The sequence below is a fragment of the Ailuropoda melanoleuca genome, chromosome 1 (assembly GCF_002007445.2).
Source record: "Ailuropoda melanoleuca isolate Jingjing chromosome 1, ASM200744v2, whole genome shotgun sequence".
NCBI lineage: Eukaryota > Metazoa > Chordata > Mammalia > Carnivora > Ursidae > Ailuropoda > Ailuropoda melanoleuca.
The window spans coordinates 165,798,697-165,819,435 of NC_048218.1; the positions used below are offsets into that span (position 1 = coordinate 165,798,697).

Consider the following 20,739-nt stretch of genomic DNA (forward strand, 5'->3'; position numbering starts at 1 on the left):
GTTGATGCCAAATGTACGTAGGAACACAACAAGCTTTAGGGGGTAATTACTTTTTGAGTGCTTGATGTGGATTTGCTGGGAAACACATCTGTTATCAAATTTGCCAGTGATTGATATGATTCTTCCATTTCCCCAGAAAGTGGGGGAAGTAAAGTTGCTGCTCATAAGTGCCCAGGTCGTTGGTATGTGGCCCCTGTAGCTTCATGCTGTGTCATTTTCTTGGGATAAGAACAAGCGTGTCAGTGTAACCTACTGTCCCACCTTGGGTTATACCCTGTAGAATTATGTGTATAGAAAAATATTTTGTGTACTTGAATTACCTTTGGTGTTGTTGAAAGGATGCGGAGTTTTAAAAGTTAAATGGCCTCTGTTGGAAACGAGATAATTCATATTTTAGATTTTGCAAGCCCTGAAACTTCTTTCCCCTTCCTTTTCCTTCCCCCGATGTGCACCTAACCATAGTCAAATCCTTTCACAGAACACACTCCTTCTGCAATTCCTTCTCAGGTTCGTACCCTCAGCCAACTGGTGACTAACCCTTTTTTGTGTTTTAACTGTTATCCACAGTATTTGGTCTAAAGTATTTGCATTTGAGTTCTGGAAAGCTCTTAGCATTTTACAAATGTTACCTCATTAATCACACAGCCATCAGACTGACAGTGTTTGCCTTATATTAAAAGTGGTGGAAAAAAGAAAGCTCCGAGTGGCCCAGAGACCTGACCAAGGTTGCTTGGTGAGTCGGGGGCGAGAAGGAGAGAACTTGCCATCTCAGTCACTATTCCATCCCCTAGCCCCCACACTCTGTCACCGCCCAACCCCACTCTCTGCGGTAGGGCCTACAGGTCTGTGTGATCTCAGGGTCACCTCTGTGATTTCTAACTGTTCTGTTCTTTATTTCTGACTGGCTAGCTGAGTTGTATCTTCAGCTGGGACGCAAGCCCCTGAGGCAGATTAAAAAGTTCCTTTTCTTTCTTTATCATCAGGGCTATCCCAGGATTATGGGACTTTCTACTTTGTGCCCTTGGGCTCTAGTATGAGATACTAATTTCCTGATGTCAGGCAGTAGCTGTGAGGGAAAGTAGCTGTGATGTCAGGCAGTAGCTGTGGGGTTCAGAACAACTCGCAGAATTCCTTCTGTTCATACACTACCATGGCCAGTTAGCAACTCAGCTCTCAGCCTGCCCCTCCCCCTTTTCAGTCCCATCCTTCGGCCCCATGCCATGTTGTCTTGGGACTTTGCCCATCGGGTTGCACAGGGTTCCTGCTGCCTGGGCTCATCAGTATGAAGGTGTTAAGATGGTGGAAGGAGGGAGAGGATGCAGGAATATTTCATCTGGGCCTCCTAGTCCACTTGGGATGGCTCTGGTTGGGCGTTCATTCTCTGTGGTAAAGTGTGAGGTGACCAGGATCCAGGAGATACTTCTTACACATAGATTACTAAACCTGTTTCCAGCTGGGAAACAGGTCACTGTCCAGAAGAAGTTTCCACTGATGCCAGCCATCCAGGCTCACTAGTCATATATCCCCAAGCATGGCAGGCATGATCCAGTTTTCTTTCCCAGCTTTCCTCATACCTATAGGATACACTCAAAGTGAGCTACTTACATCTTGACAACAAATTATAAAAACACTAAGATCAAACAATTGTCTAAACAAGAACAACTTCATCTTACTTCTGAGTGGCTTTAGTTAATATCCAAAATCTATAGCACTGTAGGACACCCCCTTCTCACCCATCCGTAATTTATTTCTTAAAACATAGTCCAGATATATCACGGGAGATGCACCATAACTTTCCTTTCTTTCAAGTAATGCATTTTTGTGTAAACACGTTGTTTATGAAAGAACCTCTTATGGATGCTTTGTGTTGCCTTTGTGTTGCTCAAGAAAATACATTTTAAAAGAATTCTCCCCAGCCTGGCATGTAATGTTTCATTAGCCGACATAACCTTGTTTATTTGCTTTTTAAAATTTTATTTGGGAAAGGAAATCAGTTTGCACCCCTGACATGCTGCCAGGTTCCTGTTTATAAGCACACAATAGGCAGCTTGGAGGGGGCAAAAATATATAGTTTATGATTTCAGCATTAAGTATGACACAATCTGTGTATGAAACCACAGAAGCAATAGTGTTTTCCTGTTCCTGCTGCCATGCTCTGCAGTCTCAGCTTTTTATCCAAGTATTATCCAAGTGTGCACAGAATAAATGGTCCTAAATGTGCTGGGCACTTTAAGTGTGAGGAGGAATTGTCAGGACAAAAGGAGCTCTTTGCTGGTTTTTGTTTTTGTTGAGAAAATACTTGGAGCAACTGGTTGAGACTCATAACTGTGCTGTGCATTGGGGAGGCTTGACGGGTTCCTCCAATGCAGTTAAGAGCGTCCTCAGAGCTTCTGCTGCCAGAGACTCCGATCCGTTGCAGGGAGACTAGTCGGTGGGGCCTGAGTGCCGGTGTGTCCATTGTCAAAGAGAATCTCTTTCCCTTCACTCTAAACCCTGAGTGGTCATTCTGAGAAGATGGGCATCTCTGGACTTGACCCTAACTCTTGCCTCTTTTGGGTGCCTGTCAGTTTTTTGCATCCCCAAGATGAAATAATTACCTTGTTAGTCCAACATATCGAGATCTGATTTGAACATGAGATAAAGTCATTCCCTCCACTTCACAGAAATAAAACTCTAGAATCATTCATCATAGCCAAAACATCACTGAATGAGGAGTCAAGAGAGCAAGACTCTTGTCCTGTTCCTGCCTCCACTTAGATGTGGGCTACTCTCCCCTGGCCTCCATTTTCTTGTTTGTCAAGTCAGGGAGTTGGGATTAAAGGCTCCCTATGACATCTTTCAAATTTAAAGTGCTGAGAGTAGGTACTCAGAAGCTTCATTTAAAAAATCTTTTCCTTGGGGCGCCTGGGTGGTTCAGTCAGTTGGGCATCCCACAAAAAGAGTTCTTGGTGATTTTGACTTCAGTAAAAGGAAGGGAAGAGAGGAAGGGGAAAGAGGTGTGTTTTAACCTTGACAGCACTTCTTCAGACATGGAGCCTAAACCTTTATAAAAAGTGGAGGTATGGGGTCACATATAAGACAAGGCATCTATGAGGGCCCTGAGGCTTTGGGGACTGCTTCTCCTATGCCAGCAGAAGGGAGATCAGACTTTCTGCCTAAATGTTGTCCTTGTTTCTTAAAAAAGAGAATGGAGAGTGAACTAGGTACCCAGGGAAGTCAGTATTTTTTTAATTAATTTATTTATTTTAGAGAGAGAGAGAGAGCATGAGACAACACAAGTGGAAGGGGCAGGGAGAAGGAGAGAGAATCCCAGGCAGGCCCCGCGCTAATCGTGGAGCCCAAAGCAGGGCTGGACCTCATGATCCTGAGATCAGGACCTCGGCTGAAACCAAGAGTCAGACACTTAACGGGACTGTGCCCCCTGGGCGCCCTCCAGAGAAGTCAGTGTTATGCGTAATTGCAGAACTAACTTCTAGGCAAAGACGTTTAGCCAAGGTGGAGATAATACAAGAGATTCAAATATTTCGTGCTTCATCTTTTGTTCTGAACAGGCCTTTTACCAGTGGTTACTAGCCTTTAGAATGGCTTTTCATACTCAGATTCTATGTGACGTTTAAAAGCAGAGTTAAATTTTTAAATTCATCCATAAGAGTTTGAAAACTATTTCATAAAGTGATTAGTAAAATATAGGTGTGGAAAGACATCTGAAAAACATTTTTTTATACATAGGCCTGCCGTTGGACTTCTTTAAAAGTAACCAGACAACATTCATATATTTGAAAAAACAAAAACTTATCTGTGGAGCAAACACACACACACACACATATATATATATTATCAGCTTATGGACGTATCGATGTATCAACACATAGGGAAAGAGGAGAAACCTTTTGTCCAAGGACTCACTCACTGAAAGCTCCAGCAATATGGGCGTGGCTCTTATGTGGGTCCCTGGCTCCTCTAAGATCTCATCCTATCTTTATTTTGGATTTAGAAATATTATTTCTTAGTCTATCAAATAATCGGTGATTTGTTCCTCCTTGAGGTTGTCAGTAGAGCAGTGGCACAAGAGGATGAAAATGAAGTCAAGATGGAAAATAGAGGACGTTCAGGTTGCCAAAGACCAAGGACCTGGAGACTTGGCATTCTACTACAAGAGTGAGAGGTCGCTGGGGGAGATTATCTAGCTAGAGACATTTCATTGGCATTAGTGCTTCTGTTTAGCAAGCCAGCCCATAAATCCTGACTGTCTAGAGTAGAAAAACGCACCTTCCACATGCTCTCACTTTCCTGTCATCTGACAACTTCGGCGGAAATGAGCATTGAACTCAGCACTGTTCCGGCTCAATGGTACACCAGGTGCCAAATTCTTCCCCCTGTGACTCCCACATAGGAAGCTGTTCTTATTCCAAGCTCGGTTGTTTCACCAGGAGGAATGTAGACAAATTGGAAGCTGTGTCCTAAAAGTGAGACCTTGTTTTGAGGGTGTGTAACTGGGTTCAGAGGAGCCATGCTTGCCCCAGAGCATCTTTGCGGGGCGGAGCTGTGTTGCTTGGGCGCACTGTGGGACAGGCTCCGCTCTGCCTCGTATTGTTTTTATCAGTCTCATCAGGATTTGTTAAGCACACGGATAAATGTAGAGCAAGTTCAGTTAGTGACAGTCCTGCCCTTACGTGGTGTAAATTAGAAAGGAAATAAACATACAGATAACATTTTTTTTTAAGTCCTGGTAGGTGAGGTGGAGTGCAAACTGTGTCACTGCAGCCCAGTGGGGTTTCTGATCTTCTGAATCTCTTGCAAATCATCATGTATGTATATATATTATAAAATGTGGGTCTATATACTTTAATGTATGCGTGTGTATGTGCTTGTGTATAGAGAAAATATTTGGAAAGATAGAGTAAAATATTAGTTTTTACTGGCATGTTGGGATGATGGGTGATTTTGTTCCTTCCACTAATTTTTTTCCTCCTAAATTTTCTCTAATGAGCAAGTATATTGCTTGTGAAATAAAGTAATGCAAGTTTAATAAAAACATACTTGTACTAGATGTTTTCCATCCAAGCCCGTTCTTCCCCTTTTCCACTTTGCTCTGTGCCCTGAGACGCTGATCTTTAACCTGTGTTTTCCTATTGTATTTGGGCCAGTGGCCACAGAACTACCACAGCAGGGTCCAGAGAAGGAGAAAAGGGAGCTTTGGTGTCTATTCTCCCAGCTGCTTTGGTTAGTTGTCTTCTTTGACCAAGGTCCTGCCAGGTGTCCTATCCACACAGCTCTGTCCTCCCTGGTCTCCTGCTAATCTCTCTCTCCCCTGACTGAGGTCTGGTAGCCTCTCCCTTCTCTCACTTCTATAGGCCTAGGGACGCTAACAGCTCCCTACTGAAATTGGCCTCAGGGTACTGTGCGTTGGCTTGTGGCTTCCCTGCACTCTGCCCACACCTTTGCGAATAGTTCCTTTATTAATCATGCCTCAAATTATGCAATTTGAGTGTGCTGTCTCTTTCCTCCTGGCATCCGGAGTGATACAGTAGTCAAACTCTCTCATTGAAACTGTGCATGTACCTGCAGCAAGTCTGCCCAGACTAAAGCATCAGTTTCTTTCTGTTTGACTAGAATTTTATCAAAGCTGTGAGACAGCAGTGTCTGATGGTACAATACAGTGAAATGAGATTTTAGAAATTAAGGAATGTGAAAGCTTCAAAAGACTGGTATGAGAAAATGAATTCATGACTTTTAAAGAAGTATTTGTAAAACGTGGTATCTCAGGGAAAGAGAGATTAAAGAGATTTCTGGTGTTTTTTTAAAAAATGGAGTCATTGAATTTTCTGTGTTTTTTCTTGTCTTGCACATTGTTTAAAAGCACAGGGATCAGAAGTGGTTTGGTGCTTTTGCATCGGAGTAAGTGAGGGAGGAATCGGTGTCATAAACGGGAAAGGATGAACTAAGTAAGGGAAATGTGGATTCAGGGAAGCAGAGTTGTAATCTCAGAGTTGTAATCCCAGCCTTAGACGTAGGGCTCATTGGGAGGTAACATTTGAGCAAACATTTGGAAGAAGTGACAGAAGGAACTGTGAGGATAATGAGAAGCAACCTTCCCACTGTGGGGGTGCAGCCAGTGCCAAGGCTACTGTATGTTAGCACAACTTTAGGGAGATCAGCCCATGTCTAAAACAGCACGAATAAGGTAAGGAAGGACTAGTATGAAATGAGATCAGGGTGGCAATATGTGGTATCATGTAGGTTTGAACATGTACCTTGTATGCCTTGTAGACATGGAAACCATCTTATTGACCCCCATTGCACTTTTCTGGACGCCTCAGGATCCAGAGAACCCAATTACTGGTAGGAATTCTTAATTTAAAAGTTGCTCTTTCCAGAAGCTTCTTGGAGGACTGTTGCATCCAGTAGTGTCCAGTGCCCCCATGCTACACAGCAAGTGCTGTTTAGTTTGGTATGGTCAAAGTAAAAATGTTATCTCTTTCTATTAGGATTTCATCAAGTAAGACAGACTAAATCTCTCATTGATTCCCTATGTTGCATTATGTAATTTGGTTTTTGGTCTCAGACTTAACAAACACCGGTAGCTATGATTCAGTTTGCTTGGAAGCAATGGCGATTGAAGTGAACTTGTCTTCCAATAAAACATCCACTTCCCAGGATAGAAATATGCTGCTTAATTAATATTGATCATTAGCACAGCATAACAGTAACTTGTGTTTGTAAAGGACCAAACAATTTACAAAGCAAGGCCATTCATGGCAAGCCACCTGACGGGTTCCACCAGAAGTGATACGAAGGGCAAGCACGCTTATTCTCTATTGTTTCAGAGGAGGAAGTCTATCTTGTAGCACATTTTCCTTCCCACTGAAGATCACATTTCTATTTCATGTTCAGAGCGTGCTATTGCCAAATATTCAGGAATGCAGATACCCAACCAATGCTCCAGGCAGGGGAGTTTTCAAGCAAATTCATCTTAGCGGCCAGCCCTACGCTCCAGCTCTTTTGGCCTGGAGAGAGGAGCTGAGGAAGGGGGGCTTGGGGGAGGGAAAGGCAAAAAATCGCTTCTCAGATCAGCAGCATATCACTAGCAGCTTTCAAAAGAGTGCTACATTTGTATTTCTGGTCATTAAATCAGTGTAAGTAAGTATTTGGTTCTCTTTGAAACACTGAGGAAACAGACCCTCAGCGTCCTTGTGGCAGTTGTAGGTGCACTTTTACTTTGAGTAATTTTACATTTTCTGGGAAGGAAGGAAGAGAGAGAGGAGTTTAACAATTCTAGAATGGGCCTTTTGCGTTTTGTGTGGCTATACCAGGTTCTTAGTGTGCCTCCTCAGCATTTCCCTGTATGCTCAGTGCCCCTTCCAGAATATTCAAGAACCTTTTCTTTCCTGTGCCATGCAGAAATGTGAGCCTGGTAATGCCATCGGTGCCATTCACGTCCTTCCCCATCCCTGACTTGGGACCCCAGTTCCTTCCTTGTTTGTCATCACTTCACTCTGGCTTTTCCTGTCTCTTTTCCGGTTACTTAGGGAAGCCTGTCTTGCCTCACTTCAAGCAGTGATTCGAATTGACCAAACATAGGGCAGTTTGAGGAGAGTGTTGCTCTGTTTCTGGCCTTCGTTGATATGACTAATGAGGATTCAAATCAGCAAATATTATCTCTTTATATCTCAGGCTTAAGATGACCATGTGCCCAGCTCGGGAGGGCGGGCTGGAAATTGTAAATTGATTGCTCTTTATTCCTGTATCATCACCTCAGAAATCATGATTCGTTTCTCCATTCGGTCATTGGTTGCCTAGTTCATTGTTGGCACTGAGCTGGGCGCTAGTGATAGAAGAGAAAATGAGACAGACACTTTCCCTTCCTTCCAGGTAAGGGAAATATGTATGTAACTGGAATCAATAATGATATATATATATATCTCACTGGAAATAATCATGATAAACATTGTACCTTATGAACATGCTATAAAGGAAAGGTTTGGGGTGCCAAGGTAGAAAGTAATAGGGGAGTTTCTTTAGTTAGGAAGGTGACATTGAGAAGGTGATACTTAAGGTGAACCTGAAATGAAGAGAGGAAAGCAGTTTTTCCAGGCATGAGGGGATGTCAAAGGAGAGAAGAGCACAGGAGGTGGGATAATCCATAAGCTATTAAAGCTCTTTTCAAACCCTTACTGTATCTTTGCTTTATAGTTCAAAGGAAGCAAGGGCATACTATCCTCATTTGTACTTGAGAAAAACACTGTCTATAACCTTTTTTTGTTGTTGTTGTTGTTGCTTGTAAGATGGGACTTAGCTACGCAGAGAGCAAATTCCAGGCCTGGAGACTGTACCCATAAAGGTGTGAAGGGGAGAATTTGAACTCCTGAGTTGTGTAGTGAGTAGAGAAGTGTGGCTGGCATGGATGGTTGGCACAGGGGACAGGGGTGAGAGATGAGACTGGGTATATAGGGCCTTTGAAGGCAAGGCTAAGAGTGGGCTTTAGCATTGTAAGCAATGGAGAGCTCTGGGAGGTTTTAGAGTTAAGTTATGGCATTGGGAAAGTGCTGATTTGTACCAATTAATTGGACCATGAGGTCTGGAGTGGTCTGGGAGGATACAATATTTTCAGTGGTATTTGACTAGTTTCTAACTTCCAAGATATCTGTAGATGCATCAACCACAGAAATGTGCTCATCTGTAATTCTAGCAACCTGAATGAAGAGGCATCATTTCCTTCCTTTTAACCCATATGATTATATTTAGAAGAATTAACCAAGACAATAAAGCGAGAGGTAAGAGGGGAGACACTGACAGTCCATGGCACCAAGAATCTGAACAGGAAGGAGCAGGATCTTTGAGAGACACCCAAAAACTGTTTCTCACAGTCAAGGGTGGCACCTGAGAAGACATTTATTGTCTTGAGCATTTTACTACAATATTAAATGAATAGCTATAAAATTCTTACAGGGATGGTTCGGGGCTCTGTTGTCTAAACCCAGTATTAGAAAGGATGACAGAGGTCTGGAGTTGGAGGAGAGCACAGTCCGGTCAGACGGATCTTGCTGCTGTGAATCCTGCAGACTCGAGTCTAGAACCCACTCGAAGGCGGGGCTGCCTACTTCCCGGAAACGGTTGAGTTGCTAACGGCCACGGAGGGTCACATCAGTGTGCAAGCTGCCTTTCTACCCACTGTGGGGGAAGTTGCCTTGGAAGTTGAACTTGATCCAAACATCAGAGAAATTATCTCTTTCTCAGCCTTTTCTTAACTCTGGGAATTGTTGAAGAAGGTGAATTAACATCAAAGAATGAGTGAGTGAGGGTTGGTTATTTGTTTTGGTAGTTTGATAAAAGTATTGTTCAACAGTATTTGAACAACGGCTTTCTTCCCTAATTTTAATCTGCCCTGTTCAGTGTAAATCAGTCTAGAAAGACCTATGCAGGCAACATGACATTAAGACAAGGATCACTAATCAACACCTTTGAAATGAATTAATGGTGTATTCCCAGGCTTTTGTAGGTATGAAGATGGTGGTGATGACATTGACCCTAGTTAGTGGTATAATTCTCAGGATCTCCTACCAGCATTAATAACTTCTTTTAATGTTCCTGGAAAGGATATTAGGTACACTTTATTTTTCGCCATATAATTTTCCACTAGAAAATATTTTTATAGCAAGACTGTAGAGGCAGGATGGCCTAGTAGGTAAGAGCCTGGACTCTGAAGCCAAATGGCCTAGATCTGAGCTCCTCCACTTCTTAGCGGTGTGACTTTGAGCAAGTGACGTAACCTCTCTGCTTCAGTTTCCTCATCTGTAAAATGAGGATTAGTAATCCTATCTACCTCCTAGACTGATAAGGATTGAATGAATTTTCTGGCATATGGCAATGCAGTGTAAGTGGTAGCCATTATTAGTATTAATTCTATTAAAATTGGTCACAGGGAGTAGCTACCCAAAATGAGCACTGCTCTCTGAGCTCCACATTTGGAACTATACACTATAGTAAACAGAGGAAAAGTACATGTATGCAGTCGGCACTGTGCCAGGGCATCTGTCATTTCATATGAGACTCACTACAACCCTGTCCATTAGAGGATTATCTCTATTTTAAAGATGTGGAAGGTATGGCTCAGCGAATTTATGTTCCAGGTGATATGGAGCTAATCTGAACGCGAGCCCTATTCTGGTGCTCACATTTTCGTTCTGTACCATGGTTCGCCTTAGGACTCTTCTGGGATAAGTAGCAAACTCTGAAAAAGCAGAATTTAAATGTGCATGTCACAGCTGGGGTTTTCATAGAGCTCAGTACTCTCTTCTCTCTTCCCCCTTCCCCCCTTGCAAAGGTTGCCTGAGATGGTTTCTTGTCTTATGTTGTTCCTCTTTCACTATGCGGCTACACTAAAGAGAATGTTATGGAAAGAGAGGCAGCTGGCATGACCCTGGTCTTTTCCCCAGCCCCACCATATTCCCTCTAATACTTCACTGTCTCCTCTGTCATGAGCAGCTTATCCCCTTAGTAGGATTCAAAATATTCACACTGGTATTCCATCTCCTAGAGCACCAGAAAGGAAGAGTCGGAATCCTTCTGGAATCCTTCCTAGACCTCCAGAAAGCTTCGTCTCTTCTGGAAGGTTAGAACTTTTGTTATCCTGTGAATGTCTCAGACATCTTTTGGATGCAATTCATGGATGTTTACATCTGGGAAGTTCTGAAAGTCTTCGTAACTGCCCGGGCATCATTAAGATGCAGACAATTCCAAGATTGCACAACTCGACTTGTAAACGCGTGTCGGGATGACCCTGGCTCTTTATAGAGAAACCCATAAAGTCTCCACACCTTGGCAGTTGGACAGAATATAGATTTGAAGATAACATTTTGGGACCTTATGGGAAACAACAACCTTTTCCTTGTATGCTCCAACTTTTACTTTCATTTGTGGTCCACTGCCCTTTATCCCTCATTACCACACCCTGAAATTATAGGTATTTGTAAGAACATATATTCATATACATCAGGTTGTTTTTTTGCATATTGTATTCCAAGCCCATGCATGCAGAAAGACAATTACCACTCTACCTCAAGCTCACTGAGTATGCAATCAAGGCTCATTATGCCCCCGGTTCTCATCCCATTCACACCCTTTATGTCTCAGAACAACAGTGAATGGAGAGCAAGACATATTGCAGGATATGAAGGGAGGAAGAAGTCAAGGGAACATGCAGAGAAATTGGAACCAAGGTGAAAATAGTTTGTGGAGTTTTCATCTTTGAAGTTTGAGAAATTTTACTTTGTGTTGGATCTGATTCTTGAATCATGATCCCTTGGGTCTGGCATAAAGCTATAATTTTCGGAAGGCTCATTTCTGCAAAAGCTTATGGTTATGGAGAAAAATCAATGTTTGTAGGCCCATGAATCAGAGTCTAAAAAGTCTGTTTGGATATTTAAGGCCTCATAAAATGTAACATAGAAAGAGACTTGTGGAGTATCAGAGCCGGAAACAATCATGGAAACCAGGTAGTCCAGCCCCCTGCTTTTAACAATGAGGCAACAGAGCTAAGGGAGGTTGAATGATTTAGGTTACATGGCTAGAAGGAAGGGTAGAGAGCCAGGACTAGAACAGACCTCCTAACTCCTAAGCCAGTGTATTTCCAACATTATCACACATTACTAATCATATGGAAGCACTGAACCAAAGTATGAACCATGGATCATAAGTGAGAGAATCTTAGCCATAGAAGAGACCTTGAAGGTCATGTAGTGCCATCTCCCTCCTGATGCAGAAATCCTCTTGGTGACATCCTTGACAGATGGCCACTAGTCTCTACTGGCTTACCTCCGATGGCAGAAAGCTCAGTGCTTTACAAGGCAGCTTGTTTTGTCTTTGGGCAAAAGGTTAAATTTGTATTTTTAAAGGATCAGTCCAGAAGGAGTGAGGGTGGCTAGCGGTGAATGACATATTTTTAGTGATAGTGAGGAATTTTACTCTCTTTATCATCTTAAAATGAGGATAACAACGCTGACCCTGTAGTGTCGTTGAGAGGATTAAAGGTGCGGTTTATAAAGCATCTGCCATAGTGCTTGCTTCAAAATAAGAACTCAAATTATAGTCATCGTTGGCTTTTATCATCATGATCCCATTTTTTTGAAATTATGTCCTCTGGAGTAGCATAGACTATGTCTAATCCCACAAATATTTGAAAGCAGTTAGCATGACCCTCTAAGTCTTTTCTTCTTCAGACTAAATATTCCCTGATTCTTCTACAGTTCTTCCTGTGATGCATTTTGGATGCCTTCATGGCTTGCATTCCCTCCTATTTGTCAATTTCCCCCTTAAAATGTGGTGGCCAAATGTGGTCAGCTCAGCATGCTCTACAGTGCAGTAATTACTTCTCTTGATCTGGACATTGCACTTCTCCTGCAGCAACCTAGATTTATGTTAGCATTTTTGGAGGCCAGATCACAAATTTGGCTCAAGTAAAACCTGACTCTACTACCCAGAACATAAGCTATGCCTCCCAACATTGTGTCAGCTGTGGATTTGACAAGCATAATTTTTACATCTTCATCCAAGCTGTTGACAAAAATGTTGAACAAGAGAAGGCCAAAGGCTGAGCCTCGAGGAGCCTCTCCGATCCTTCCCTGCCTGTTGACACCCATCCACTGGTTTGGTGACACTGTTTCGACAGCTCCAAATCTCTGCACCTGTGCTAGCAAAAATAACTCCACAAGATCTAGTCACTCGTTGTGTTTTTGAAATTGGATATTTAATTTATCCAGAGATAAAATGCCATTCTTTTATCAATGAAGACAGGTTTTGAACCCATAATTGGGAAAATGTGAACTCAGAAAATAATTTCATGTTTGAGTTACTATGTAATGCTTAAGGGAAAAAAATCATCCTCTCTTAATATGAAATGATAATGCTTGCCTAATTGTTTATTTTCCCAAAATGTTTTGAAATTACTCTCTGGGTCTGGGGCAAAGAGTGGGGGGAATTTGTGGATTTCATGGGTGGTGGAAAAAGGAGATTATTGAAGAATTAGAATACAAGTTTTAGGAGCCTTTTTCATCTCAGGTGGGGGTCACAGAGACAAAGAGATGTCTTAAATGTTGGTGGGAGAGGGTGTGAGGTATAGTCCTGGATAGTTTTTAAAATTCTTTTTAATGATTCTCATTAAAGAGGTCATTCTTTCTTTATTTAACATGTTTCCCTCTGAGGAAATCAAACCAACTTCTTTGTGCTACAGTACAGATCAGTTTTTCCTGGTTTTCATGGTGGAGATAAGGAATGGTTGTTGCCAACCTTTGAGCCAAAGTGCTCAAAGATTCAGAGCTCACCTTTTGGTATCTGCCTCCACGGGCTCATTTAATACTTTCTCAAAGGCTTTACTTTCCAGTCTACATTCCATGTTTGTGGCTTTCTTCTTAACTCTGGTCCTTTCTATTTCTGTAGCCCATAATCAAACAAGTACCTTAATATCTAAAACTCTATTACTGTGAGCATACTTTGAGATCTCAAGGTAAATAGATAACAAGTTAGCACTCTCAAAAATTGACCAGGAAATAAAAGACCTCCTCATAATGACTATTTTAGGAATGTCATTTTATAGTTTACTCACTCACTCAGTCTTTATTGAGCATTTATTATATGCCAGGCACTGATCTAGGCAACAGAGGCAATGGGGAGTAAAGTCAGATTTAGTCTCTTCTCACACTGTACTTGTGTTCTCTAGGAAGAAACACATTAATCAAATCAAAACAATTGTGAACTTGTAAAAAGTACTGTGAAGGAGAGGGTACCCATCGCTGCAGAGGTCAGGGAAGTCTTCCTCATGTGATGCTTAATCTGAGATTTGAAGGTCGAGTCAGGGGAAAGGCACAGGTAGCAGAAAACGGCATATCCCAAGCCCCTGTACTGAAATGGAGTATGGGCAGTATGAGGGCAAGAAGGTGCTAGAAAGGTGGAGTGAAGAGCAGAGAGCAAGAGTGAGTATAGCATGACATGAGCTGGGAGGTAGGAAGTGTCCCCTATAGGCCTTGTAGATGACAAAAAGAGTGCTCTCAGTGTCTTCTGAACCATGAAAGCCATCTGAGAAGCTTGTGGGGTGTGGGGTGGGGGATGTGGTTGGGTAAGGAGATTTGTATGATGGTGATTAGTTTGGTCTTTTGAAAAGATCACCATGGCTGTATATGGGCAAAAGGAGAAAGGGAAGCGAGTGACAGACCAGTTAGGAGACCAGTGCTGGTTGGGTGTAGGTTGGCGGGAGGTGAAATGGAAAGATAGAAAGAGATGAAGGACGTGTAGGTTGCATTTTGCAATACTCGGGACTGCATATGGGGGTGATAGAAAAGAGGTGTCAAGGGTAACTCAAAGAGGGTTCATACATTTTATAGCCTTCGTTAGCAATATAAAGATTGTTTTAAATTTTAGATTATGTAGCTCTATTCATAATCCTTGATAGCACAGCACAACAGAAGTAATTCTAAAAAGAAAGTTTGAAATCCTTCTGTGCCTCAGCTTTATTATTGTAAGTAGGTGACTGTAAGTAGGTGACTGTGAGCAAGATGAAAAATTATTGAGTATCTCTGAGGATCCAAACAACAGAGGAAAAAAAAGTTTCTAATTGTTGTCTTCATCAAGGCCTTATTAAGACCCAGGGAAATATGTTTGTTAAGGCTCACTTTCAAAAGAAGTAACACAATTATTTTCATTATTATTTTAGTTCAATTCTCTACGCCTCCAGATCCTATAAAAAGAATTTAAGCATATCCCTACACTGCCCCTCCAACACAAATCACCATTTCCTTTCATCTTGCTTTAACCAACCACAATATTTCCCCGTGTCAGAAAACCCTTCCAGTGTATAAGAGGAGCCTTCGGACCGCGTGTGTGTATATAAGCCTGTTCATGCCTCTGGGATCCCACGATAACACAGTCGGCTCACAGTCTAAGCCAGGTGCCCAGTTTCCATCTGGACTCCTGACAAACTGTATGGTCAGGATTTAGAAATCAGAAATCTGGGAAAGGTGCAATGTGATGGACACAGCCACCCCAAATACCATATATGTTATCACCATCATTTAACACATAGTGCAGGAAATCCTGTTCTTTGCAGAAGAACTTCAAAGAACCACTTCTGGTTCTCCTGGGTAACATTTATTTTTTTCTTTGCTAACCCCAAAGCGCAGACAGATATATATTTTCCCTCTAGTAAATTGCTAGTGACACTCCATTTCTTTCCTGCCATCCTCAACCCATTGTCCAACTGACCTCTTGAATTTCACTACCCTTCTAGGCTGAAGAGCTGTGCTTAGCTGTTTACAGAGGCCCACTTACTTCCTTGGCTGTACCCTGCACGTTCCCTTTCTTCTCTAGGCTCTGAATTTCTCACCTTTTAGCTCTGCTACGATGAGACTTCTTCTGCCCCCCTGTGAATCCTCTTGTTTTGTCCCAGTGACTTTTTTTTTTCTAGGAAGCGCTGTCTTTTAAGATAGCTTTACCTTGCATGTTTTACTTCCCTTTTGCATTTTAAACAAAGAAACCTTCATTCAAGTCATCAGAAATAAGCACAGGTTATTAGTTCCCTTTAGTGACTCAGATGTCTCATTTATGCCTTCACTAATTTATTCACGCAACGTCAGTTTACTGAGGGCCTACTGTGCTCCAAGCACCATGAGAGAGTTACGACGACAAACATACTACTTTCTAGAAGAAGACAGTGAACAAGTGAATGAGCAAGCAGTTGTTGTTCTGTATTCCATGATTCCATAAAAATTGTTAGAGATTGATTTTATGGAAATGCAGCAGAAAATTGAAACTTTTGCTCTCGGCATTGGATTCCAGACACCCAGTCATCTGTTCCAGTCATCTATCCTCACTCTCCAGGTAGTAGGGCTTGGGTACCCAGATTATGATTTGGAAAAGTAGTCGTTTCCTGGGGGTGGGGGGAAAGTAGGTGGTTGGCCACTCTCATAGGACTGAAAAAGAAACAATAACCCAGTGTGGTGTCATTCAAAGCGGCAAGCTAAGCAGTTCTTCACTAAATCATAGTATTGTGCACTTACTGCGGAAATAATTTTCAAATGCAGTGTATATCACATCAAGTCAGAGAAGAGATGCAGCAAATGCCCCTGATGCACCAAATTCAACCCCGCACGTCAGGATGGCGACAGAGTGATTAGTGAACTTCAAGGTATTTTCTTACGTGCTTTACTGTTAGGGTAAATAGTTATTTTTCATCTGCTCATAGTTGTAAGTTCTAACAAGATGGATGGATCCGTGGCTTGCCAGAAGACATAACTCTTTATTTAGTTGACATAACCAGATTCCCAATTTTGTCCTCTGAGAGCTTGAGAGTACAGTAAAACATTGACTTCTTCTGACCTTCCCCTCTGTCTTCTCTGGGCAGAATATCTCGATGCATAACACAGTTGGTGGGGCCATGGCGGGGCCCGGAGCTCACCAGCTTGGCAGCACCCGGATGCCCAACCATGACACCAGCGTTGTGATTCAGCAAGCCATGCCGTCACCCCAGTCCAGCTCTGTCATCACACAGGCACCTTCCACCAACCGCCAGATCGGGTAAGGAGACCTCCTCGGCTGTCTCTGGGGCCTGGCTGGAGCTCAGAGAATGTTCTGGACTTTCTCCTTGTTTCTGGTGCTCAGACTGGATGAGACAGATGTTGGTGTTCCTGGTTGCTGTGAGATCACCTGGCACTTAGAGTGATGCTTTTAATGGGAGAAGGGAGGGGAGTCTCCATCTGGTGGAAACTGTTTGATCCTGGACTTTGAGGGGGCAAAGCAAGTCATTCTTGTGTCATCGTTTCTTTAGACAACATTTGTGACTGTGGAAAATGCCTTGGGTGTTATGGAGAGCAGAGCATGGTTTTCAGGACAAATGCTTAAGGATGGTAGAGGGAAGTTTCACCAGCCCACTTTTCTCCCCAACACAGTGTATCCCCTTTTTCCTAAGATCTGCTGATCTCATCCCCTGGGTCTTTTGTTCATTTCCAGTCCTTCCTCTGATGATTCTTCCTTGCTTCTTTTCCTTGATAATACCTCTTTATTAGCTCTCCCCTTCCTCTGTATTGGTCCAGGCTCATTCCTGGAGTAGACAAAACAAAACAAAACAAAACAAAACAAAGCAAGTCCTTTCCTTCTCATTTATGTAAAAAAAAAAAAACCAGTACTGCGCTATGGAGCAAAATTGGTAGAAAGGTCCCGTCAGAATCCCAGACGCTCTGTATTACGGGATTTTCACTTCTGAGTCTCAGGCGACAGCTGTAGCCCTTGGCCACACAGAGTGTGGTCTGAGGACCTGAAGCTTGGGCATGACCCACGATCTTCTCAGAAATGCAGAATCTCTGGCCTGCTTCCTTATCTTCAGGATAATGGTGGTGTGTCTTCTTTCCACCCTCACAAGAGCAGAGTGAAGAGGAAATAAAAGATTTAAGAGCAGTCGGGTTCTTAGGAAGAAAAGGTAGTAACTTAAGCCAAAGAGCTCTGATAAATTTATATTGCTGGAAGCTGAGAACTGCTTGCTGTATGTTTCCAGAATTCTCTCTTTAAAATAGGAAAGGGAGCTTGCGGTGTTTGGTATGTGCCTCAGAATTCAGTGTGACTATTCAGTTGAATATTGGAGATTGTGATTAAAAAAAAACAACACTAGAAGCTGACCCACAGTTTGCCAGTGTGTCTTTCCCCCTTTGTTTTTGTTTTTTGTTTTTAAGATTTTATTTTTAAGTAATCTCTGCACCCAACGTGGGGCTTGAACTCACAACCCCAAGTCCGAGAGTCACATGCTTTACTGACTGAGCCAGCCAGTATCCCCCTTTGTTTTTAATTCCTGTAGGAATTTCAGATCCAAGAGTAAGCACTAGGAACAACATTGGCTTATTCCTCCTTAGAATGTCTTAGAAGGAGGGTGCCTTGTCTCTCATGTTTCTCAGCTTACCAGATGGGTTGTGATTTGTGAAGACCAGTTTTAACAAATGAGAGCTGTGGGCAGTGACTGTTTTGTGAGTCTGTCATGGGTACATTTGGTTTCCCATTTAAGAAACAGAATATTAATCTGGCCATTTGAATGCCTGGCTTTGTTGGAAGAAGTCAATACTAAGTTAGCTAGGATCCCTGTTAAATATTTCTTTTCTCTTTAAATGACTATGGGAGCAAATATTGCCACCATCTAAAGCAAGAATCTATAATATGCTAAGAGGGTAGGGTGGGTTCTTTAAAGACAGCATCTAAATCTCCAGAGACTCCTTCCCTCTAGTGGTTTGGCTTTGGGCAGACAATTCACAGTTAGGCCAGCTAATTATAATTATTTTATTTTTCTTTCAAGGGGAAAAAAACATAAAATGTGTTAGAGTTTACTAGCAGTTTTATAACATTCCTTCCCCCCTGGAGTTCTCCTGCCTCTCCCTCACCCCCACCCCAACTACCCTCTTGGAGGCCCTTAGTATTCCACCATTGTTTAGTACAATGCTGGTTTTTGTGAAACAATTTTTTAAGGGTTAGCACTCAATTCTAAGATGGGTGTTGACTCTGTCAATAATTTACCCAGCTGGCCCAGGGCTGTATAGTTGGGTGACATTTCTAGGCTGTGTCACTGTGCCTGGATGGGTGGGAGTGTTTCTCTGGTACATGTGACTTCCCAACCCACTCCATCTTCTCATTTACTCCCAATCCTGGGGTGTTGTATGTCTCTCCTGGTGTGTTCTAGGAGATAATTGTCACTTTGGGGACTCTGTCTCATTGCCAGGCTTGAGGGAGGCTGTTTCTTTTCTTCAGATCCTTCCCTGTCGTGCTTACCATGTTGATTCCAACCCACACATCCTGTCATTTCCATTTTCTCCATGTGACCCATCCAAAACCTTGCCCGGATGGCCGTGGGGGCTCAGCAAGGAACAAACCAACCCATCTCACCAGTAGATTCAGAATGAAACTCTAGGTGGTAACATTTGGGGATGGTTGACTCTTTTATTTCTCCCAGCAAAGAGGAAATGAGTACTTATTTTAAAACATGAGTTCCCTCTGGAGACTGTGTCTTTAAATGAGCATTTGAAATTGCAGATAGTTTTTTTTTTTTGAGACTGCACAGAACCATATTGTAGTAATATTCTGATTTTTATCACAACCTCAAATATTTAAGTGTCAAAATCTGGCCAAGCCACCTGCAAATGTTTGCCATGGCTACTGGCCAACAAAAACAGCAAACAGCAATGAAAGTCTTCATTCAGGCTCAGCGCTTAAGCTGCATCCAGGCAGGGAGGCTGGGACCCACCTGTGCCCACGCACAGTGCTTTTTTGCTGTGGCCAGTGGGTGTGTTCACGACTGGAACTTTGTGGGAGAGGGAGGGGGCCGCCTGTCTCCTGCTCCCCCTTTTTCCTTCCCTTCTCCTGGTGCTTGGCTTCTGCTGCCAACCTTACTTTTGCTTTCTTTTCTGCCCCTTCTTTCATACTGTATTTAAGCTTAGAGGCTTGAATGTATTAGTAGTGATGTGGACAAGGAAGGGCTTGGAAATGGGAACAGCACTGTTGTTCGGGGAAGATTTTTGGGGACTAAATGTATGCATTTTTGTAAGCATTTGATTTTCATACTTTCTGAGCAGACACTGAGCCAATGTAGACCAAAATGGGTAGAAATGCAAAAATCCAAAGAAACAAATGTAAAAGTAGGTAGATAAGTAACACAGGCAACTTCCGTGCCATCCCATACCACCCCCCCCACCCATGCCCTATGCCCGGTTCTGTCAAAGTAATGCTGTTATCCCAATAGAAACTGGAGGTAAGTATAAATATCCCAAATTGCACTCGTGTGGTTAGGCAGGCTAGAAAAACACGCGGCGCTAGAGAGTGTGGGAGGCATCCCCAAACTAGAGTGTACTTGTGCTTAGTCAGACTGGCAGACGCTGTGTCGGGAAGAGTGTCTTTGGCTGATTGATGGTAGCATTTTAGGAGATAAGTTTTCCAGATGGGAAAAAAAAAAGAGTTGAGCCATGGGCTGTGGGGGAGACAAGTGAGACAGAAAACAAGCATGTGTTAAATATAGATGAAATCGATTCAGCCTTGGACCAAATATGTGGCAGATTCCAAGCAGTATCTCTATTGCAGTCATTTTTATTAGATATCATGTAACAGGCTCATTAATTCAGGATTAAGTCAGCAGAACCTGGGGAAAATGGTAGATGAGCATGTAGTGGTCGCTTAAATTCCCTTTCTCTGTCTCTTACTCTCTCTTTTTCTCTGTCTCTCTCCACATGAGACGTTTTTGTAGGAGCCGATAAGTAGTTGAGGAGGTGGCTGTAGTCTTAATAGATCCCAGCTTTCCTAGAGAAGCCAATTTCTCTTTATGGAGTAAGTGTGAGCAGGTAATTCAGGCTCAGTAATTCTTCATGCAATCAAGATAGCATGGAATGTGGAGATCCGCGAGGGTGAACATGACTAGAGAATTCTGTTAGATTGTGGGAGGCACTGCCACTGTACTCCACACATTTCCTTCCTGTATTCTTTCTGTATTCAAAATGTTCTACAAATTTAGTCCTCTGTAGGGATTTGGGCAAATAAGCAAGCTTGCGAGGTGATTGGTGAAAATTATTCGATCACAATAGTTTACAATACAGAAATGTTCTATGCCTAATATCGAAATATACAAGTGTTCTTCCCAAGGCTCACATTTGGACAGAAGTTATCTGGCTAATTGTGGAATATTCTAGTGAAGGTATCAGGAAACTTGAAAATATGGTCACCAGCATGCAT

General features: G+C 42.5%; 1 protein-coding gene across 4 annotated transcripts in view; it reads left to right on the plus strand.

Annotated features, from left to right (window-relative positions):
* Positions 1–20,739, plus strand: part of CREB5 (cAMP responsive element binding protein 5) — a 403,489-nt gene that overhangs the window by 133,024 nt on the left and 249,726 nt on the right. For all 4 annotated transcript variants that reach the window (XR_004628278.1, XM_034669652.1, XM_034669659.1 and 1 more), the window contains one exon: positions 16,391–16,563. Coding sequence is in view for 3 of the 4 variants with exons in the window: in XM_034669652.1 (XP_034525543.1) it covers positions 16,391–16,563 (173 nt within the window). In the remaining variant the exon portion in view is untranslated. The remainder of the gene's footprint in view (positions 1–16,390; positions 16,564–20,739) is intronic.